Source organism: Centroberyx gerrardi, chromosome 12 (assembly GCF_048128805.1).
Source record: "Centroberyx gerrardi isolate f3 chromosome 12, fCenGer3.hap1.cur.20231027, whole genome shotgun sequence".
Classification (NCBI taxonomy): Eukaryota; Metazoa; Chordata; class Actinopteri; order Beryciformes; family Berycidae; genus Centroberyx; species Centroberyx gerrardi.
In genome coordinates this window covers 4781177-4805050 of record NC_136008.1, presented here as the reverse complement: position 1 = coordinate 4805050, position 23874 = coordinate 4781177, and the positions used below count along the sequence as shown (strand labels likewise).

Genomic DNA, 23874 nt, shown 5'->3' with positions numbered 1-23874 from the left:
TGATGCTGCTGTTGGACATAAAAAAAAACTACGATGTCCAGCTATTCAGGAAAAAATAAATCTCTAAATTGAATTGCGGCAGGCAGCAGATAAACTACTTCTTAGTGTGGTTATAGTGTATTTAACATTTACTATATAGCCTTCAGGTTTTAGCATGTATCTCTAAGAGTCTGTTTTTCAAAAAATGAAGAGAACAATGCTTATTTTCTCATTGACACCCATGTATTTTGGAAATTATACAAAGGATTTTTAACAGGATTCAAGTTCCCTTTGGTCACAAAATGCAATCAAGGCATAGATGATGATGTTAAATCTTCAAATCAAGTATGAAAAATACCAAAGGTATTTATTAGGTTTTTATGCGACAGCACCGATAAGAATAGAAGTTTGTTTATTCTAGACTAGTCACTAAGCTGAGAGAGATATGAATGTAAAAAAAGGACGTTTCCAAGTGGGTTGAAAATCCCTGGATCTGCAGATCTTCAGAGTTCGGGCCCTTCCTTGCCCAGTCATCGAATTTTCATCAAAACTCCCATTTCATACAATGCCTAGCCACTGTTCAAAACAGAGCAATTTCTGAAACCTAATATTGGCAGCAGTGCCTCGAGTGAAAAGCAGAAACCCGACAACAGAGGCTACAGCGAGGGAGAGGAGAGAGCGAGAGAGAGAGAGAACGAGCAAGAGCGAGAAGAATGCAGAGATAGAGAAAATGGAGGCAGAAAATGGAGAGATAGACGGAGCAAATCTCATCTGAAGGTAGACAGATGGGGGCGGTGGGGTGGAGGAGGGATATGGTGGCTGAAACCTGACCCCCTGGCCAGGCCTGATGAGGCTTACGGGGCCCCTAATCCCTGGATGAGGTGCGCTGTAGCATTACTCTCCAAAAAGGATCCAGGGATGCAGTTGGCCCGTAAGCTAAAGTAAGACGGGCCCGATCCCTTTTCCCCCCGTTCCTCCTCTTCCCCTGCTTTCTCCCTGTTCCTCCTCTCCTCCAGCTTCAGAAAACAGCGGCCACCACGGCTGGCTCCCGGCCAATCAGCTGGTTCCAATTTGTGCGTAAATGATGTTGAGAGCTTCTCCAGGCCCTCGCAATGAGGGTTTAGCATGCTATGGGGGTATATGCGTTCCCTGGTGGGACCGAGAAGAAATCTTTTCTCTGGGTTGGGGGGTGGAAGGGGGCTGAGAAAGGGGTGAGAGGGGGCCAACATTCCTCACAGCCCCAAAAATAGAACATGAAGCTGGGGAACAAGTACATTAGCTGGGGCTAAAACACTGCCTGACAAAACAAAAGGCTTTGGACAAAGAGAATCTCAAGAACTCGCTCTAAAAGCAACGTCAGCCTCGAAACTGCAGCGCTTTCAACTTTTCTGTGTACGGCAACTTTGTTTTTTTGAGGGGGATAACTTTAGTTTTTAGGTTCAGGAATTTTAGAAGAGTATCCCACTGATGACTAAGTTTTAACCCCAGAGTTTCTGCTTCTGAGACTTTGGCACCAGACTCCAAGTTAGCAAAGCAAGTGCAAGTCAATGGGACATGAAATTGTGCAAGTTATTTTTACTATTACTACAGCTACGTAAGAATATAGGATCGCTTAAACTCTAATTTAGGGCTCAGGTAGGAATTAGTAGGACATGCTTCTAAAAATCTTGAACCTTCCCTTTAACCACAAGCGTTTCTTAAATACCAGGCGCACCATCCATCCCTCTGTTCAACTTTATCTTACCCTCCCTGACCTGCCAACACCACAAATAACCGCAGAATGCTTTTAAGGAAAGTACGCTCAGCCAACTGCACGAACCGGACGGATAATAACATAACATCTGCTATTTGGCGAAGGCTTTTGTCCAAAGCTCCTTACAGTATCATGAGTGGACACATTTTTCAAAATTGGAGGCCTCAGTGGAAATGGGACTTACCTAACTTGAGTTACTTGGCAGTGTTTGAGCTATTTTCTTATTTTCTACCCGCTGAGCTACAGAGGGAATGAAACCCTTAACCCCAGCAGTGTTTCAGTGCTGTAGTACACGAGTCTTGAGACCAACTTTTCTGATGTCTTTGATTTGTCTCGGTCTTCTGACTTGGACTTGTCTTGCTTTCGGACATTTTCCTGCCTATCTTAACATTAACAAAGATACTTTTTTCTCCACCAGGTCCTCAGCACTACAAACAGTTTAAGGGATTACACCTGTGTATAGTTTGTACTGGTCCTCCAACGTCTTTACACTGATTAGTCAAAATCCCATGCATTAATTAGTTGGATGTTGAAGGGTGTAATACAGAGCTCCTGCAGATAGATCTCGATCTCTGTTGTTCCTTAAAGACCCCATGAAACAGCATCATTACTTCCTTGATTTGATGTATTTCCTGTTGAAACAGGATGTTGGGGCGGGACATAACGCAGGGAGGGATCATTCAAAAGTCTAAACCAATGGAATATCAGTTAGAGAGAGAAAGGCAGTTTGATTGGATGGGAGGAGCTGAGAGGTGGGACTATTAAAAAATCTGTGATGTTTTATTGGTTGGAATTTTTATTTACGCCTCCTGGTACACGATGATGTCACCATTAAAGATACTCTGTTTACCAGGAAGTAAAAGTAATGGGAGTTCATTTCATGGGGACTTTAAAGTCTTAAAGCATGATTTTTTTTTACATTTGGAAAGACAAGTACAGTGTTTATTGCCTATTTACTCTATTTGTCTCGGTGCTGATTCTCGACCTCCTTTAGACCTGGTCTTACCTCAATCTTGACATCAGTGTCAACGCCTTCTTTTAACACACTCCTGAAAACGTATTTGTTATCGGAAGGCCTTTCTATAATCACTCTACACTCTTGTATTTGTGTTTTATTTATTTCTTTTTATGAATCTGACATTTTATCTGATGAACTGGTTTCATGTTTCATCTTCACTTTGCTTTTATCACCTTTTGTTTTGATTTGTTTGTGTGAAGCACTTTGTAACATTTGTTTTGAAAAGTGCTATATAAATAAAGTATTATTATTATTATTATCTCTTGGAACTGACTTGGACTCCTCTCCCCACACAAGCTGACACACAGAAGCTGGACAGGGAACTCATAACCCCGGCAGAGGTAACTCACTTCTTGCAGGCGCTGTAGTCGGAGCAGCGGCTGAGCGGGACGCGGATCACGCAGCTGGAGAACGCCACGAACAGCGCGTGGTGATCCCGGTCCAGCTCCAGGCCCAGCACCCTCCTGTCCTCGCCCCGCACGTTACATCTGGGAACACAGAACAATACCACCTGTAAGAAATGACATTTTTTTGTTTTGTTTTGTTTTGTTTCATTTTCAAATCAGCACCGCGGAAGGCTGGCGGAGTCTGAAAACAATAAGGAAGGCCGGCTGTGCTCCGTGAATCGAAGTTGGCGAGTTCATGCAGATAAGACTTTTCAAGCTGTGCAACCAGAAAACAAAAGAAGACAGAAAAACATTCCCTCCAGCCGTACAGGGTGATGCAAAGTGTGACAATAGACCAGAGAGAGGGTGGGCAGGACAGATCAAGGCACAACACAGAGAGAGGGAGGGAAAAAGCAACAGAGGGCATGAAAGAAAGACACTGAGAAAGAGTGGAAGAAAGAGAAAGGAACAAGAGAAAGAGAAAGAATGGGGCCAAAAGTGAGAGAAAGAAAGAAAGAAAGACAAAGCAAGAAAGAACGAAACAGAAAGAACAATGATCAAAAAAAATAAATAAGGAAATAAAGAAACAAAGAAAGAGAGAATGAGAAATAATCAGAAATAAATAATAATAGTCAAAAGCAAGAGAGGGCGAGAAATAAAGACACTGAGAGGGAGTGGAAGAAAGAGGAAGGAATAAAGAAAGAGACGGAAAGGGGCAAAGACAGAGAGAGAGAGAAAGAAAGAAAGAAAGAAAGACAGAAGGGAAGACAGAAAGACAAAAGAAAGGAAGACAGACAGAAATAAACAAAGAAAGAAAGAAACAAAAGCGTCAGATAATCAGCGCAGAGCAACAGAGAAGTGGAGGCTGGTTGTCTGACTTGTCAGGGTTGTAGACGTCGATGTCCTCCAGCAGCTGGGTGCTGAAGGAGGCGTTGGCACCCTGGGTGCTGGCCAGGATCTTCAGCACCCGCCCGTTCTCTGCGCCCAGGAAAACCACCGTGTGGTTCTTATACGGCCCGGCCGACGTGTCCACCGCGATCTGGGTCAGCTTGAACCTGGAGGTACGGATAAAAGAAGAGATTACAAATACTGCTAAGGTCAAGATAAGGATCAATATATTTGTAAGGAAGAAGCATCGTTAATGGACTGGAAACTGACTTTGAAAAACAATTAGACAAACATCTTTGCTCTGAAATTGAAGCTGAAAGACTTGACGGGACATAATACAGTGAGGGATCATTCAAAAGTCTAAACCAATGGAATATGAGTCAGGGAGAGAAAGGTAATTTTATTTGATGGGAGGGGTGCGGAGGGGCGGGACTGTTCAAAAATCTGATGGTTTTATTGGTTAGAAACTTCTATTTACGCCTCCTGGTGCAGCGTGATGTCACCATGAAAGATACTCTGTTTTCCAGGAGGTAAAAAGTAATGGGACTTTAAATTAGTTAGGCTAGAGAGAGGGTTAACATGCTAATATATTAGTTAGCATCTTAATATCATCATCATTTTGTATTTCACAGCCAATTTACTAACAGTGTGAAGCCAAAACATCATCACTGTATAAAGCATCAGTGTGAAATCAATCAGTCCATCTACCCACCCCCCTTCCTCCATCCATCCTCCCATCCTTTCATTCTACCGATCTATCCATCCACCCACACATCCATTCAATCCACCCATCCCTCCTTCCTCCCAGGCATTTTCCTAGCCACATAGTGCAATCTCTCGTTTTGATTTCAAGTGATCCATTTGTTGTTTTTTTATTCTATCACTTTAACTTTTGTTTAACCCGGCAAAAGTCGGCTGAGCAGCACTCTCGCTCTTCCTCCATCACCGCTCTGCTTCATATTCACACAGTTCCACACGTTCGCACCTGGAAGCTGCACTTGAGCGGTCGGGAGGTGAAGTGCCTCGCTGAAGGACACATCGACAGGAAGGAGAGAGCTTTACTTTCTCACTTTTTCCCCACCTATGTTTTCCCAGCCGGGTCTTGGGATTCAGACCAGCAAACAAAAAGCCTGCTTCTCTTTTTTGGCGAGCGCCGCAACGCGTCCCTACCAGACTCGACTGTGCCCTTCCTTCCATGAGGATATCACTGTTGGTTCCTGAGCCCTCACTTCTACCGCAGTCGCTCCCAGCGGGTCCCGCGGAGCCTGGCGTGTTTACCCACATAGACTAAACTGGCACAGCGCTGCAATGACTCGTCAGGATTGCGTGATGCGCTCCTGGTTAGATTTCATTTAGCCAGCTCCTCTCTGGAGAGAGACGAGGCAGATGTGATGTTTTGGCGCCAGATGTGAGGCGGCGCATGTTTCCCCAGTGCGGAGCCGCCACAGTCGCCTGGTTGGCTGTCAGCCTGGCTCTGCTTCAGGAGGCATGGCGGGGGCTCCTGTATGTAGTGTCTGGAGTGTGTGTGTGTGTGTGTGTGAGCCTGCATCTGTGGTGTGTGTGTGTGTGCATATGCCTGTCTGTGGTTTGTGTGGTACTATCTGACATGCTTGTGGCACTTATCACTGCTTCAACATTCACCCCATCATCTTCTGACATCATCCAAGAGTTAGATTCTCAAATGTCACACCACACACACACACACACACACACACGCACGCACACACACACACGCACACTAGTGACTTTCTTTCTTTGATGAGAACTCCAGACGACTGCCCGCAGGTCGGGTCAGCTCTGGAGAAAGACCCCGTCCCAGCGGGGTTCGTCTTTGATGTGGGCCGGGAGACCGACCACTGCTCACACCGTGAATAAATCCAATGGGTTTTAATGAGGGACAAGGTTGTGTGTTCCACCTGAGCTCACTCATCGATACCAATCACAGCCCCGACTGCGGAAACACTGCCGGTGCATTATGTTGCCGTTGATGATAGAAAATAATACCTGCATGCGAGCCATAATGAAAAAGACAAACTACTCCCAACCCTTTCTTTTAGAGGCCCCAATTTGTAATTGCAGCCCGGCTCTCAACCGCATTATGTACAAACACTGAGGCCCGGCTAATGGTTTTGTTTTGATTCATTGAAGGTTTTTTTTTTTTACTCTCAAAAGGACTGACTGAGCATTTGATACAGGTACTGACAATATGTGATAGATAAACAAGAGATTTGCATTTGTTTTCATGATGTCAAAGGTGTACATGGTTTACTCCTGTATACATTAATAACATTTGGAAAAACTGAAGCCAAACAGAGTTCGGATTTCGACTTACAACAAGGTATTAAAGTTGCAAAACGTGTTTTGCCTTTGACAGCTGATGGAAAACACTTGCTGTGACATCACAGATTGGGGCGTGGCCAGAAGTGCAACACGCTTGACAGTTTAAACCCACAGAGAGCAGAACAGCAGCAATTTTCTGCCCCATGTCATTTAGTGTTGATTTACTCTTTAAATGGATTGGGGGGATGCACTACCAGTCAAAAGTTTGGACACACCACATTTTCCTTTATTTTTACTATTTTCCACATTTTAGAATAATAGTAAAGACATCAAAACTATGAAATAACACAAATGGAATTATGCAGCGACCAAAAAAGGAGTTAAACAAATCAAAACTATCTTATATTTTAGATTCTTTAAAGCAGCCGCCCTTTGCCTTGATGGAAAGGCAAAGGCTTTGGAAGGAAATTCATACATAGGATCAACTTTAGATCAAAACGGCTTTCAAGATAATGAAAAACATAGTGCATTCAATCAGGTGTGTCCAGACCCTTTGACTGGTAGTGTATACACAATCTATCCAATTCATTTTCTTTCATCTTTCCTTCCATTAATCAGTCCCGTACCTGCTGGTGGTGCGGGTGAAGTACGGCCTGTCGTTGACGGAGGGGACCGACTCGTCCATGAGCGGGTAGGACTTGATGAAAGTGAGGGTTTCGTCGGGGAAGGTGGTGGAGGACTTGAAGGCGGCCGCCGAGCCGTCGCCGGCGCAGCAGCCCGGCCTGCGGAACATCGACAGAGAGAAAAACATCAGGAGGGAATCCAACTCCGCGGGCACAGATGTAAAAAGAATCGCAGCTGTTTTTTTTTTGGAAGGAACAGGGGGTAAAAACAGGTGTCTTGTGTGACGTGTGCTTTTTTTTTTTTTTTTTTTTTTTTCAGAGATGTGTGAGCAGAACAATAACGGCAGCAGCTGCAGACTCCATTGTGAGCGTCAGATAAACACGTTCTTGGAAGCTGACAGGCTCGCTATTCAAAGACGCGTCTCTCACCTAGGTTTTGGGACCTGCTCGTCAGGCACGGGCGTCCAAGCCGACTCGCTGTTCCTCTGCTCTTTGAATTTGCCATTGAAGGCCTTCTCGATGTCGTCCATGTAGAAAGCGCACACTGCTGAGCCGGTGATGCTGTGAAAGGAGGCACAAAGGAGGATGAGGTTACACACAGCAACACCAAAGTCTGGAATTTAGCGCCTTCTCAAAGCCTGACAAACCCTCTATCCTTTTACAAAGAGGAATTCAGCATGTACTAGTATGTCGCCACATATATATATGAAAACAGTATCTGAATATTACAATGTCTTGTTATTACAGACCAATTTTGCAGGAGAGAGGGATTGTTATGGATCAGATATCATAGGTGTAGCAACTACAGAGGCACTGATTTTATCCCTTTATTGCCGTATCCACAGGGTCGGGGTCAATTTATGAATTAACTCATCAATTCCAGCCTCTCTTAGAAGGAATTCAATGGAATTCAGTTCTGTTTCCTTAGAGCTGGGTGACATTCACATTCCAACTCCAGGAATTTACCATTCATTCTCAATTCATTATCCAAAGAATCACTGTGTGAAAATTGTGACCGAGCACACGTCTTAGCATATGTCTTTCTCCATCTCAAATGAAACCACAGTCGGCGCCCGGCTGACCTGTTGGCCTGTGTGGTGAAGACGCCGAGCACGGCGGGCCGGTGGTTGATCTGCAGCACGTTGGTGAGCGACTGCAGCACGTCGAAGTAGAAGAAGGAGTCGCCCGGGACGGAGCAGTTCAGCCTGGCTTTGAGGAACGACGTCCAGTAGCGTTCCAGCACCCTCGGGGAACCTCCGTTGTCGTTCTTGCAAACACGCGCCACCCTGGAGAAAACCACCTGACGAGACGGGAAGAGAGCGTGACTTGCGGAAAACAATGCCCTCCTTTGTCTCATTCATAAATCATGCATGTTTACCACTTCATGCAGGACCCACGTGTGACAATCAACAGCACTTAGAAGTCATGTAATTGTGTGTTTTGCACGGCAAGCAATCCTGTTCGACTTCATTCCTACGCAGGAACCGACAGAGCTGACGTCACACGCCACCAATATGGTGTGTATCCGGTCCCTCACCTTGCCAAGTGTGGTGTACTCCACCGCTATCTCGCTGAAGAAAAAGTACACATAGTTCCCGTACTCAATGGCATGGAGAAAGTGCGGCTCTGAGGGAGACACGAGGAGAAATGTGTGACAATCATGCAGAGGCAGCGCTGGTTTGTATTCAGCATGACAATTTTGAAGAGGCGAGGCAACACAAATGTTCATTTTGGAAGATTGGCCCAACTGAAAAGCTGGAAAAACATGTTCTAACATACATACAAAAAATAAAGAGAAACTCTTACAATCACAGATAATATTCATTATGTAAGAAATAGCTAAGCTGATTTCGGATCAGTGCTGATAAAGTAACATTGATAAAAGGCACCAGTTGGAAGTCAGAAGTGGTGTAATTAAAATGTGGATATATCGATATAGTCTGAGAAATAATAAGACGGTCCAGTTACTGTGTGTGTCCGACATTTCCACAGCTCAACACCTCACAGGGCTGCAGCTTCATCTCATTAAAACGTGTTAAATATTCCATGTTAAGATGCTGGAGCTTCACCTCGTAGCCATTTGGAGTCATACTTGACTGTGCGCAGAACGGGGCTGCTCTCCCCCAGACTTCGGTAAATCACCGCATCGCTCGCCAAGAAGTCAGTCATGGTGGCTGAGTAGAAATCGCCGCCTGAGTGTAAAAAAAAAGTTATTGAAGTACGTTTTCAGGGATCACATTTCCAAAGAATAACCCATTTTTCTCAAGTGTCTATTTTGGTCACGGGTGACTTTTATCGGCCTTTAAAGAGAGGCAGAAGAGAACAGATGTAGAGGAACATGTCGCTCTTAATAACGCCCCGTGTGAACTTTGCAGAAATGTCACTGGGAAATTGGCAGGATGGAGTGCAGGTCTGGCTCTCAGCCGCCCGGCCCACTCTGTCGCTCCAGGTTCAACTTGCCCCTGAGCTGCTGACAAAGTATCAGCTTCCTTCTCCACTATGATTAGAAAAGAAACTGCAAATATAACCACTAATCAGCATCAATCCAGGGGCAACTTCAACCTACACTGCTGTTGAACTATGCTTCGACACTGAATTTAATTTAGCTCATACTCCTACTTATCCAGAGTGGCTTTAATGAGCGAGCAACCATAACCCTATTATAGGAGTTCAAATTTTCCTGTATTTATATATGATCAAAGCTGTATAATGTAGACACTGTTAAAATTAGATTTTGTTTCAGTAGTTAAATTTAAGGTCATTGCATTTTCACAAATAAATTATTTTTTTTAAATTATTTTTTTATAGGCAGTTTTGGACTAACTAACAATGCGTCAATGCATCACAACTGTACTTGGTCTTGATTGGCTCTCCACACTTAACAATCATTAAAATCCTTCCAATCAGGCAAGTTTGCAGCATTTGAACTGACACACTCCCTGGAAAGCCTCCAAAAGACAGGATTACCTCGTTTTAATTAGAGGGGTCGGTGTTGTCGACCAATCAGGGTTCAGCATTGTGACTAAATTCATTCAATTAATACGCTTTTAATTTGTTAAACATTATGAAGAACATTTATCTCTTCCTGGGTGACAGAGTATTCAAAAACAAAATCCTAAAAACTGAAAAGCATGGGAACTTTAAGGACACTTCCACAGGACTTGTTGTGACTGTTGACAGACACACATTAGCAGGTGTGGGGGGGGTTGAACCTGTGACCTTTCAGTTACAGGACAGCCTCTCTACCCACTAGTCCACTCTGCCTCACTCACCGGCAAAAAGTCCGACGTTGGACTGGCGAGACTCGAAGGGGCAGCGGGCCTGTCCCACCACCTCCTCCCCGTCCTGCTCCAGCGTGGACATCTAGGTCAGAAAGGACAAGGGAACACTTTATAAGGCCGTATATAGGACTGTAATGCTAACTCAATAGAAAAATGCCACATTAAAACACAGAGTCTCCGTTGTAAACACATGTCCGAAAATAACCGCGTTACTGTTTACATTTGTAAACCCGTGAGGTTGTTATTGTTCTGACTGGAAAATCAATTCGCCTCAAACCCTCAAAAGTCTTTTATGTAGCGAGAATTACGGTTAACTGCAACGGATGTGAACCAAATCAATCCCTCATGATGAAAGGCGACACATGCGTCATAAAGATTAGTTTTATTTGATGTGCTGTATATGGGTCGGGTCCATAAAAGATGTGTGTTAAGTTTGAAGTCACGCTGTCACGGGCGGAGAGGACAGGCTATCTCCCGGCCGCAGATATTTAGCTGCTATTTTCTGACCTGCTGTTAACAAGGTTGTAAACCTCGGCTATGACAATAAGCGAAAACCCAGTGGTGTGTGTGTGTGTGTGTGAGTGTGGGGAAGATGGCCAGTGTGTATGTGGGGTGTGAGGTGTGTATTTGTGTGTGGAGGTTAGAGGGGAAGTCATGCAGAGCAGCTTCAACACCCTCTGCGGCAACAAGGTGACACACACACACACACACACACACGTTAACAGACCATTAACACGTGGGTTGGTTTATGATGCTGTGTCGCCTCCCTACTGGCTCACCAATGTGTGTAGTTGCTGCTCTATTGTTATCCAGTGAGAGAACTGAAAAAAAAATCCCTTCACTGCAAACCCTGATTACAAAGATGCCCTCACACAGCATCAAATATGAGCTTCAGTCAAGTCATGTAAAATTTAGTTGTAAAAGAGCCAAACGTTGCTGAAGAGACCAGCAAGGTGCGGATAAAAAGGAGAGAGAACTGAGGTCAGAGTCTGTGTGTTTGTATGTTCAGTCACTATCCACCTGCTGAAGTTAAAGTGGTAAGAGTTAAGTTATTTCGTCATGTATTCCAGTTTGATTTTTACTATTGGGAACAGAAACAAACATAAAATACCCGGGAAGTGACCAGGAGTAAACACAATAGCAAAGTACCCACTCAGTTTCTCATCCTAACTGCACATTTTTAGATCATTGACACACCAAATCTAAACATCAATGTTGTGTTTTTGTTTGTCTGTCATGATTTTAGCCAAATTGACTTTTAGATATCTTGCTGCTTTTGTTGACAACTGCCTGCCAACAGGTGCTGAAAGAGGCTGATTGTGCTTGTGTGTTACGTAACGGACTAATCTACAGCTAGCCTGTCATTATGAAAAAATAAGATCCCTGATGCAAAAAGTCATGAAATATTGATTTGAAAATAATTCACAGGCTTCCGCCAAACAAAGAAAGCAGAAAATCAGCAGGACTGCAACCATAGAAACAGAAAATAAACCTGGTAAGATTGCCATTCAGCCTCTAACCAGCAATCAAAATTTCCATGCTCTCCGAATAAATTAAAATCCTCCATGTTTCTAACCTGTTAGCTGTTACCTGAGTAACGTCTTTCTGGCACAAGGTGTCACCAGCGAATTTGATTAGAAACCAACAAAATCGACCGGACTTCTTGACCGCGGAGTGATATGATTAGATGTGAAACGGCGGTCTGCTGTTCAGAAATAACAGACCTCAGTGTCCAATCAGAACGGAGTATTCCACAAAGCTGTGTAATAACTACAGGACAGCTTCCCCTGGTGGGCAGATGAAGACAGATGGATTTGACGCTTCAAGGTTTTTTGGTACCGCGCACGCACGTCGAAACACAACCTCTCTGCTGTCCATGGCCCAGCTGTCTCAGCATACTGGTCAGTGAGGCTGCATGTTCATGGCTGGGCATCCATTCATCCCTCTAACCAGCCCTCCACTTCCACACACAGACACACACACACACACACACACACACATCCCCAATTCAATCCCCCCCTTGTCCTCCATGGCTCTTCAGCGCAGTCCCACAGACAGATTCCATGATATGATTTACACTTCCTCCTGCTTTCCCCAGCTGTCCGGATAGTCATCGCTTGTACTTTTTTTTTTTTTCCAGACTAGGGGGTGGAGGCGGTGTGTGTGTGTGTGTGTGTGTGTGTGTGTGTGTGTGTGTGTGTGGGGGGGGGGGGGTAGTATAGAGAGAAAGAATGTGAGGATGTGTTATGGTTAAAGTGTGAATCAGCCCCTCTCTACCTGAGGGAGTCTGCGGCAGAAAGACAATGACGTTTCCACACAGGTCTATATATGGAGTTCTTGTTAGCTTTACTCCTGTGTATTAACCTATGGAAAAATATAAGTACTTAAAATGTGAGAAAACATATGAAATCTTGGGTAGTAAGGCAGGTGTTATCACTTGTAACACTTTCCATCAGTTGCTATAGGGGTTTGCAAGCTTTTTTGTGTTATGTGGAAAAAAAAAAAAAATACGCATTAGACGACAGACTCGCATTTGTTTCGATTTTGTCGTCATGAGCGCCATGTAGAAGATGTTTCTTTCTACATAGGGCTATTTAGAGATATACAACTGTCTATGGGCGGGTTGATAACCACAGTGGGGTTAAAACGCTCATCCTAATAAAGTCTGCCATTTAGATAACTTTTAAGAAATTAAAGTGAAATTTAATTATTCCTCATTTTGCTGGGGACCCCTTGGAAACCCCCCCAACGGACCCCTGATGGTCCCCGAACCCCTCGGTATCAACCGCCGGGTTAATGCACTGGAAAAAGATCCCACTGAACTGTAAAGTCTTACAGTTATACTCAGCTCCCCTTTGGATTTTTTACTCTCCCCCGCACTGTTAAATTTATATGCTGTAGGACTCGTACTCCCCTCCTCCTCCTCCACTAATGGCCCGATGTGAATCACGGTCCAAAAGCGTGATGTCACCTCTGAGTCTCCGGCAGAACGCCACGCTGGGGTTTTGTTCGACAGACTTCAGACTGCGGCAGCTTTACCTTTGCATTGTCTTTACTCAAACGGTATCTGTGCTTTTTCTAGTGTATGTTTTCACTTAGCCGACGTCTCATTCTGGCGCTCTCTCTCTCTCTGCCGTTATTAATCACCAGAACAGCGGGATAACCATGGAGACGAGCTGCCGTGAGCCGCCGAGAGCCCAGTTTCCTGGCGTGGTTCGGTCTCTTGACTCTCTAATCTCTCTCTCTCTCTCCCTCGCCCGCCCGCCCGCCCGCCCTCGCTCCCTCCCTCGTGCATCTACTCTCTCGGCTTCGTTGTCTCAGACGTGTGAAGGAAGCTGTTGTGTTATTGCCATCATCAGCATATCTTGTGTACCATCAACAGATTGCTCTTTCTTTATTGTTGAGCCAACATATTATTCCATCAACAGCGAGCGTTTGAAGTTACCTGGCCATGCGAGACACGAATACGGCTGCGTTCACACTGCCGGCCTTCGAGCTCAATTCCGAATTGCTGCTCATATCTGATTTTTTTTGGATGACTGTTCCTGTCTATTCTAGGTTGTAACCCATATATCCGAAACCAATATGAACTGACAATGAAGCCAAAAGTGTGCAGAGTAACAATAACAAAAGACATCACATCTGTTTTTGTATCTATACTTCTCTCGCTTTTTCCAAGCACAATTTGGAAAAAGCGGTATGCGCCTTCGAGTTTTGACTGAATTGAGGCATCTCCCCAAATACATCGCGGTCTCATTCTTCTCCGATGCTGACGCCGACTCAGCCGAACTGTCTTAGGCGCAAAAAATTATGACAATCGTCTCAGGTGAATGAATGGTTCACATTTAGGTTGAATGTGTCGGGAGCCACTTTTCTACCGCATATCCATGCGGCCCGGATCGGAATTGAAAAATCTGACCCCATGCAGCTTTTTTGCTGTTCACACTGATGAGAAAACATCAGATCTGTGCCATGTGAGGGAAAATAAAATAAAATAAATAAAATCAGTTTCAGCTGCAGAGTGAATATAGCCTCAGGCCTACGCATTAAACTTAATCCTGGGAATGGCCCTTTCGCATAAATTCAACATGGTATTAATGTGATACGGTTTGCAATTTTTCATTTTAACAACTTAGGTAATGGGGTACAACTGAAACAGCACAGAAGGTCACAGCCAAACACACCTGATAATGGCTGTAATGTGAAATCTCTTACCTATAATTGCGTTTTTTCCAACAATCTGGGCCAGGAGGAAACACAAAGCGATAACCGTGTATCAGTGTCTTACCTTGTAGTTGCGGCAGGTGGGGTTGAAGGCGTTAGTGCCGCAGGCGAACAGCGTCTCGTCGTTACGTGGCACCAGCACTTTGATGTAGTTGTAACATTCGTCCTGTCGGGGGGGGGGGGGGGGGCAAACAGCTGATGTTATTGTGCATCGGGGACTAAGTCCATGTCGGCTTCTAGCGCAGCAACTACAGAATCAAAGCGGGACTTAGGCATACTTTTTACTGACACACACACACACACAACATTTCTCTGTTTTATAGTCATTACCATAATCCCCAGGCTGATCCTTCTGGTTTCACTACAGCTCTGGGGAGGCTGATGCTATGCTGAAACCCCCAGTCTGTGTCTCCTGATGGCTGAGGCAATGATTCTGATAAGCTAGCTGCACACCTCGCCTTAAAACTTCACTGTGTGAGGGAGCGGCGGAAACGAAGACGGAGGCAAAAGGAAGGACGAGACCGAGAGGGAGTGAGAAATAGAAACAAGAGCAAAAAAGAAAAGAAAAGAGAGAGAGAGGAGGATGTGTGTGTGTCTGGAAGATAATACTCACGCTGTTTTTCCCTCTCACTGTGCACTTCTCCACATCCTTCGTCTTCCAAGTCAGTTTCTGAAAAATGAACAGACAGCCAACTGTCAGCTCAAAGACAAGCTGTTTTTCACCATCCCAGCTTTTGTTGCTCCCAATCGTTCAAGTGCTATTACGAGACAGCTGTGATGAAAATCTCATTAACTTCAATAAACTGTCGGCGGGAAAAAAAAAACAAACAAACAAACAGACACATATCAGAAATGCCTGAGGCGGCCTGCATAGCTTGTCGGTGGGCAGCTAAGCATTATGGTTCCTCAACGATAAAAATCACTCTGCGAGTTAAGTGTAGATCAGCGAGTACGCACATGGGGATCAAAGGACCACAAAGGATATGTGCATCACTTCAGCGTCTATATGAGGAACAGACAATTAGCTCCAATTAACCTACCGGCCAAAACCCATGCCCTCATCCCCCAGACACACATGGGTGCACACACACACACACACACACACACACACACACTTCATTGTAGCAGCGCTAGTCGGCTAGGCGTGCCTCCACTGGTGGGCTGTGATAGAAATAGATCCATCAACTTGTTAACAAGGTCGGCTGGTTGAAGGTTTAATGCACTGGCCGGCGGCTCCCATCCACTGCCAACTCTGCAGGATAATTTACTGACCCAACTTCCCTGTGAGCTTATCGATACCGCCGAGGATGCTGGGAATGAGGTTTCTTCTAAACACTAGGCAGCGCTGTGGTACTCGAGTGCGGGCTCGGTCTAGAGTCCGGTCTTTGAAACCATTTTTCTAACGCCTTGGACTCGTCTCGCTGTTGAATGTTGACTTGACTTTTTCCTGCCTATCTAAACATTTCCAAAGATAAATTTTTCTCCACCTCGTCCACCTGCGTTTATTTTCTCCTCAGCGCTACAAACAATTTAAGGGATTACACCTGCGAATTGTATGTAATGGTGCTCAAACCTTTATGCATTGATTAGTCAAAATCCTATGCCTTAATGCCTTGGGTGTTGAAGGGTTTAGTACAGAGCTCAGAGCTCCTGAAGACAGATCTATATCTCTGTTCATCATTATTTTTACATTTGGAAATACTGTCTATGTTGGTCTTGATCTTGATTTGGGCACAATTTGCTTTGGTCTCTGTCTTCACTTCTTTGGACCCGGTCTTGACTCGAACTCGGTTGGACCTTTGTCTTGGAATTGACTTGGACTAACTTCTGCTTTAACTAAGGTGGTCTTGACTACAGCCTGGACACTACGGTAGCTGTAATACTTGGTGGGAGCTATGAATCCTGGACGTTGTGCATCTGAAACATCAACTCGTCCTACAGCCCAGTAGGTTCCCGACTCCGGTCCTTGGGGCCCAGAGTGCTGCTTGGTTTTTTTTTTATTTAGCCGGGTAGTTTTCATTCCAGTTGTCTAATCAGGAACTATTTAGGCCTGGGATGACAGGTGAATGCAATTAACTACCTGGGAGAGTAGAAAAGCAGCAGTATTCTGGGCCTCGGGGACCAGAGTTAAGAACAACTGCTATAAGACACTATGAGGCATGGTGTTAATAACATCCTGGATACCGAGAGTCGGACCACAAGGAGGAGGAGACCTGCTTCCTGCTTTACATCTACGGACCATTGATCAATGTAGTAAACCAATGTTACTTTATTTCCATTCTGTAAGATCTGATTTCTAAACTGTCTAATGTTTTAAATCGATCTGTTTTTCTCTCACTCTGTATTTTACCTTAATTTGTCTTTTCCTCTATTTATTGTAAAGCACTTTGAGCTGCATTTTATGTACGAAGGGTGCTATATAAATAAAGTTTATCATTATAATTATTATTATTAAGAAGAATGCAAAAAGAGGCGGTGTTCTGGAAACTCGAAAAGATCACTCGAAATGGTGGGGAATAAGGTACCAATCACTTTCTGAGCAGGATATGGCAGACTCTGTTTATTGTCTCTGATTTTTAAACCAACCCTCTTCCCTCTAGGTCCTGTCCTCTCCTTCTTGAAGATCTGATAGGATTCAATAGGAGTCAGCATTATGGTAATAGGCCCTCCCTCGTCCACGCTCGATTTGGTTTACTAATAATTACTTATGGCCACCCAGGCCCAGGGAGATCAGTGAAGGGGAGAATGTGGATGAGCCCGGCGCGTGAAAGATGGGGAACTGGTTTGAAATTGAGCCCAAGCGAAGGAATGGATCTATGATGAAGAGGACGCACCGTTTTCTGGCGATATAACTCAGTCACACACTAATGATCTTGGCTCGGCCGGATAACAGGAATCGGAAAGTCGGAATGCAACAGTGGCATATAGCTGGAGTCTTCATTAATTTTCCACTCAATTCCTACTGTCGCATTGGGAGGGGCACAGGTCTGGGTGAATGGATAAAAAAAACGCACCGCATACAAACATTCAATATCTAAGTTCACACATACATTGCTGGAAAAAACAGATGGACCGGCATTGTAGTGCTCCGCGGTTCTCATTTCTTTCTACCACAGTCAACACCCAAATCAATAGCTTGGATCTCCTTGACATGGAGTGGTGGCCTTATGGGAATGAATATCCGTGCTTGAGGCTAATCTAAATACAAGCAAACAAAAAGTCCAAGCCTTGGAGGGCTTTTATTTAAGTGCAATCATGTTTGACAAATGAGATTCAGATAGGAGTGAGCGTGGCACTTCAAAAGCCACAAGAGCACCGCTCCACTTCTATTGGATATATGTCTGAAGAGAGATTGCTTAATACTTGAATGAAAAGACAGGCAAAGGGTAGAGATGAAAATAATGAGATACAAACATTACAAGGGACTTTTTGTGTAAAAGCAGACTGTGTGCTTCAGAAACAAAACAAGAACAAAATAGTCTTCTGAAGTCTAAAGAGCCATGCCTTGCACTGAACCCATCTTTAGAACAGGTTGGTCTATCATTACTAGAGATATATCATCCAGAATATCACTGTTGACATGTGAGAACCTCATGCTCATTTATGTTCATGATTTTATTCTATATTTATAACCCTAGGGACCATAAAACCTATTTAAACTTAATTGAAGCAAAATGATAGGAGGTAGGGCTGGATTACAGATCAGTACCTTACTTATTATTGATATTGATTTTAAAGGATCAAAAGGTATCAAAAAGCATCAAAATGTTGGATTCGTAGAATGAGAATTCAAGTTGGTTATGGGAATTTGCATTGAGGAAATCAACCGTGGCCCAATTCATTTTAGGAAAGCACATGGGATGTGCAAGTAATGTTCTCTAAGATAATGTATTTTGATTCAACAAACAGATATATCAAAAAAGCTGCATCTTGGGACTGGTATTGATTATGAAGCATCAGACCCAACTACCAAACATTTCTAACGATGCCCAGCTCATAAAGAGGCGACACTGCAGTACACAGAGGGGAACGCCAGTGGGTTTGGAGTCATGATCATGGGAAAGACTTGCCTACCTGCTGTGGGATGATCTGCTCAGAGGAGGTGGCGAGATTGACGGCGAACACGTGGTCCCTGCAAGAGATCAACAGTCAACACAGCATTAGTGGCCCGTCTCCACTCACCTTTCTTCAGCTTTGAGGCTTTTGAATGCAACCCTCCATGGACCTCTGATTCTACCATTTTACCAAAACCTGCTCTCCCCCAAAAAAACGCTTCCATCCCTTTAAATAGGATTGATTAGAGCTGTTCAACACCACAGTGAGAGGTGGATTACTGATAGACAACACCAGAGGAGAGTTTATTGGTTTTCAAAAAGAGATCAAACCCCCTTTGACTGCAGAGGACAACCTCTGAAGAAGAGCAACAAGAGTTTTCCAAGCATTGACATAACCCATAAGAATAACTTTGTGAAGTGAGCCTTGCACTTTGTTGTGTGCAGCTGTGGAAAATATGAAGTCCACTTAGGTACATTAAGAATCTCCATACCTTTTTGGACGGGGTTTCTTGGCAGGCAGAGTGCTGCAGTTTGGGACGGGGGCCAACATTGTAGCATAATGCATTTTGCACAATGAAAATGGGCAGAAGAGGTGGGACCTCATACTTTCTAGATAATTAACCTATGACATCTTGATCGAGAGAGGAGCTATATGCAATTAGGCTGAGAGATGACACCGAATAGATTAATAGCGGTTTGGTGTGGAGGAAAGGGGCTGGCTGAGATAACTGACCAGTAGTAAAAGTCTACTGTAGCCAAGTACAGGTCTGATCAGTGCTGGCAGTGGGAATAGAGGGGGTTGGGATGCCAGAATTTACTGTTGAGCCGTCTGGAGGTGTTAGATTAAAAAAAAGAAAGACTCTGAAAAAGACTCTGAAATTTGACAATTCCATCCCTTTCTCTCTCGGTCTTCAAGGACTCCAGAGACATTTACAGACACACATGCAACAGTTTCCAAGCAAAATGGCCACACCAACTTCTCTGTGGGTGCTGCCATATGTTTTTGTTGCATGTTTTAATTGCTTTTAGTGGTGTCCTTGTTGTTGATGGTGTTATTTGTTATGCTGTTTGCAGTCTCCAAGTCTTTATGTGTGTCTGTCCAGATTATGCCTGTGCTACTTTACTGTCTCTTCCAACATTACTGTTTATATAACGATTTCTGTTGCCTTTTGCAAACTGCTTCTTGTCCTTTCGCCCTGTTTTTTTTTGTTCTTTTTTGTCCTCTTTCCCCCAAATTCCCCATCAAGAGGCCTTTTGCCTCTTAACTAGCCATCAATTTGTTCTTAGTTGACATGCCTGGTTAAATAAATAAAACACTAGATGAAACTTTAATTCCTGTGTTTGTTTCCTGTGGCGATATTAGGTCATCCCACCAGCAGAGAACAGCATATAGATTAGAAGAAGACAAATAGAGTGCTGAAGATAACATGCTAAGTAATTACAACAATCAAAGTGAGAATAATACAACAAATAAATAAGATACAGTGTCTTTGCTGATGGATTTTCAGGTCTGAAGCAGATTTGGAAGTGTGCATCCCTGCAGTAGCTATTCACATGAACAGATGCACAGATGGAAGAAGATACTGTAAACATAAATGTCTCCGGACGTGCAAATATGCATTGCAATCTATTGACATGAAGAGATTCACAGATGGAGGTTAACATATGTACAGAAATATGTGCAAAAGGTGCAAATTTGCATTATTTGCCATCATGTATAAATGGTGGTAACATACAGAACTCAGTGTGGATATGCAAATGTTCATTGTTAGCATTTACAGATGGAAGCAGTGAGTGGGCCATTGAAGGTGCCTGCTTTATATCTCCAATGACACCTCCTCCTTTTCTCTAATATCCCAGTCAGCTTTCTATATAGGCCTTCAACCTTGGTAAATAGCACAAGGATGGCTACATCAGATCCTGTGTATTGGTAAACTGGCAGGTAGCTGGTGATGACCGACCTGGCAGCGATGTAGAGCATATGGTTGATCCGCAGCATCCTCTGGAAGTCCAGGCCCAGGCGGACCGTGTCGTTGTCCGACATGAGGCCCTGGAAGCTGGGGTAGAGGTAGGAGTCTGTGTGGGACAGGAGATGGACAGAGAAAAAGAAAACATTCAAGATAAACTTATAATGTCAGAAGGTTCCAGCTAACGACTTCTCAGCTAAGGATCAGGATCATTCAGATGTTTAGGTTGGAAAACATGACAAAAACATATGCCATCCCTTTGTAGTTTTGTTGACAATCCACTAAGAATAAAACTTTTAGCCTACACATGAAGAAAAACATAAGATTTTGAACTTGTACATTTAATGCTCCAATCCAGATTTTTCTTAGAAGTGTAAAGACAAAGATTTCTGCAAGGTAGGGTGCGCTGAATAAAGAGTTTCAAATGTCATTATAACTCACAATACAAGTTGATTTTATTCCGATATTAAATATTAAAACCGAAGCATTTACAACCATTTACAGCTTTGCAATACATTTAATTCATGCATACATAAAGACAGTACTAGAACATTTATTAACATAGAATCAGTAGCTGATAAAAAATATCACACCAATTCTGTCCAACAAATGCTAAACCTGGGTAACAATTCGGCCTATTGTACTGAAGACCCACAACACATATGCTAATGTGTGCTGTGGGGGAGGATAAGCAAGGGAAAAATAGCCTCCAAAGTTGCAAATAAGATGCTCGTGTCACAGAAGTCAGTCTGATTTAAATAAATGACTGCTGGTAAGCATTTTTTAACAGACATGTCTGGGGAACGTGCCAAGTGAAGACAAGGCAACAAATCAAAGGAATGTGCTTGGAAAACGAGGCCGTCTGGTCAACTTATGTCGAAATGGAATTTTTCTGCCTTTGGAGGTCAGAGGGTTCGCAGTTCAGTGTCGTCATGAACGCAATGTAAGAAGAAAACACTCTGAATGCCTTCGTCAAGACTACCTGGTTAAATAAAGGCAAAAAAAAATAAAATCCCTGTTACCGCAGACAGCAAAGAAATCAAGCGTATGATTCTCTGGAAATCAGGCGTATTCGTGCACAAAAAAAGAGATATTATGTGTCTGTGTGCAACGGCACAAAAACGGTGAGATAAGATGAACTGAGAGAAGTGGTGCAATGAGAGCAGAAGAAAAAAAAGGGTGATTTAATATCAGCTCTAGGTTGCACTAAGCCCCAAATTCATTTTTCTTGCTTCCTTTTCCCCCCTCTCTGCCATTTGCAGCTCCAATGTTGTGACTAACTCGCTACAGAGAAATTTTAATTCCAACAGTAGGAGCTGGTGTCCAGTTCGTTAATCATGGGGGAGTGACAGCCAGGCAATAAACAAACATTACTCACACGCGTTCGATTCAAAAACCTGCTGCCCGAGTCTGAATAACATCAGCCTGCTCATTACTGACACCAGGCTGTCTGCTACATCAAAGAAACTTCCAGTGCCGTTTCCCCTTTTTCCCAAGCAGAGATTCAGCTCAGGGCCAGGGAGTATTGGATCTGTAAAGTACTGTATTAAGTGCCCTGCAGCCTCCCATCTGACCTGGTCTGCTGCTGAATTAGCAATCCCCGCTAGAAATACACCGCAATCTGAAATTACCCTCTCTACAGGGAGCCGTACGTTCCCCTAACCACTCGTCTTGAATCGACTGTTTAAAGATTTAAACTCCTAATGACTGGCTGAGTGGTGGACCTCGCTGTGCTGTCTGGCGGGGAGACTCCCAGTGGCTCGCCGGCCCACCTCACCATCCTCCCCTTGGCGAATGAGGTCTTCTAATTACTCTTCAGCACTTTCACTTCCTTTAAAGTTTTGGGGTACTGCTCACGGCGATATTCTCCCCAGTTCGCTGCAATTAACAGCAGCAGGTGAGGGTGTCCAGAGATGGAGCGGTAGTTAAGACCTCTGCCTCTGGAACCACAGGTAACCCTGCTGGCTAAGAACTGAATCCTACTGGTACCTTCTATCCTGTGTCTCCCTTAGTATGCATTAGGGTCAGAGCGATATATCGATTTGCCGATATTGGGCTTTTATTAAATATCGGATATCTGCCAGTCAGTGTCGTCCAGGTTCCTCCCTGACCACAGCTACTGAAAAACAATCTGTAAAACCTGCAATGAAATGGTATTTCCTCTGCACATTTTTGTTTCATTTAATTGTTCATTAACGATTTTTCATTTAAAAGGCAGTAAGTGAGTTTCACCTACCATAGAACAGGTGAGGTGCGCCACCCTGGCTTAGATAACTGCCAACCCATCTCAAAGATTTTCATGAGTATTGATTTCAGTGGAGATCATTGGAGTATTGATTTTAGTGTCCCGTTGTGGTCTAAATCATGAGTTCCTCCTCTCTGGTTGAAGGCGCTGTATTCAGTTAAATCAGCTGGAGTATGACACACGAAGAATAACATTCTGGGGGGAAACACTGAATACTTGTAATTTAAAGATGTTCGATATCAGCAGCTCCAATACAAAAATATCGGTATCGGCCTTCAAAGGTCCGTATCGGTCGAACCATATTCTGTATGCATGCCAACTGTCTATTACAAAAAAGAAAAAAAGACTAAAAAGGTGAGTCATCTGCCCCCTCTCCGTTAAAAAAGTAGTAAGGGAGGGATGATCTCTGAGACCTTGGGCTGACGATGTATTATCATACATAATGGACGTTTCGGGGAGTTGTGCGGGGCCTTCCGCCACGCTGTCACCTGCTGGAACCAGAGGTGACAAATGGCTCTCATTACACCTGGGACGGAGCTCCACATATAGGACTATTAGCGTGGCTATTTCTGCTAATGGTTGCGTTACTCTCTTCCAGATAGATCAATTACAGTGTGCGGGCCACGGTCTCAGCCACCTCTTAAATCAATTATGGGCCATTACGTTTACCAGCCAGGACCTCCTCTGCAGACCTCCCCAGTGATTGGGTGCTGCTGATGGGGCCCTAGGGTGCTCCAATGAGGCAGTGTGATAAGTGTGTCACAGTAGTCAATAATCTCCCCCAGTCAAAATATTAGCTTATAATCTTGGTGCTGTACTTTGAACTTGGTAATTCTCCAGGTGCAATCACACCTACAGTTTGTTTTCTTTGGTCTGAACCACAGTGGAAAACGTTACCTTGCTGCATTTTTGTATGTGGGTCGTTTAGGTTCACACTGCCCAATTACAAGTGAAAAGCTTGTAAAAGCCATATAGACTCACATGTAGCTTTGCTGAATATGAGCATCAGTCACGACTGCGGTTGATTTTGTTATGCTAGGCTTTGCGAACATGAATAATTGCTGGTTATCAGATGTCAAAATCTGTCTCCTTACACCTATAAGACCTTGTGTATTAGGGTCGTTTCCTGCAGTTGGTTTGGATTACATTCTCACTCCTAATGAACCGCACCGCAG

General features: G+C 43.9%; 1 protein-coding gene across 1 annotated transcript in view; it reads right to left on the bottom strand.

The window, feature by feature from the left end:
* sema6cb (semaphorin 6Cb) overlaps window positions 1-23874 on the bottom strand; it is a 114407-nt gene that overhangs the window by 28452 nt on the left and 62081 nt on the right. The window contains exons 4-15 of the mRNA XM_071904903.2: window positions 20449-20563; window positions 18507-18564; window positions 15046-15102; window positions 14497-14598; window positions 10200-10290; window positions 8997-9119; window positions 8465-8553; window positions 8010-8227; window positions 7357-7488; window positions 6931-7086; window positions 4015-4191; window positions 3101-3238 (exon numbers count right to left, since the gene is read on the bottom strand). Of these exons, the coding sequence (XP_071761004.2) occupies window positions 3101-3238; window positions 4015-4191; window positions 6931-7086; window positions 7357-7488; window positions 8010-8227; window positions 8465-8553; window positions 8997-9119; window positions 10200-10290; window positions 14497-14598; window positions 15046-15102; window positions 18507-18564; window positions 20449-20563 (1456 nt within the window). The remainder of the gene's footprint in view (window positions 1-3100; window positions 3239-4014; window positions 4192-6930; window positions 7087-7356; window positions 7489-8009; window positions 8228-8464; window positions 8554-8996; window positions 9120-10199; window positions 10291-14496; window positions 14599-15045; window positions 15103-18506; window positions 18565-20448; window positions 20564-23874) is intronic.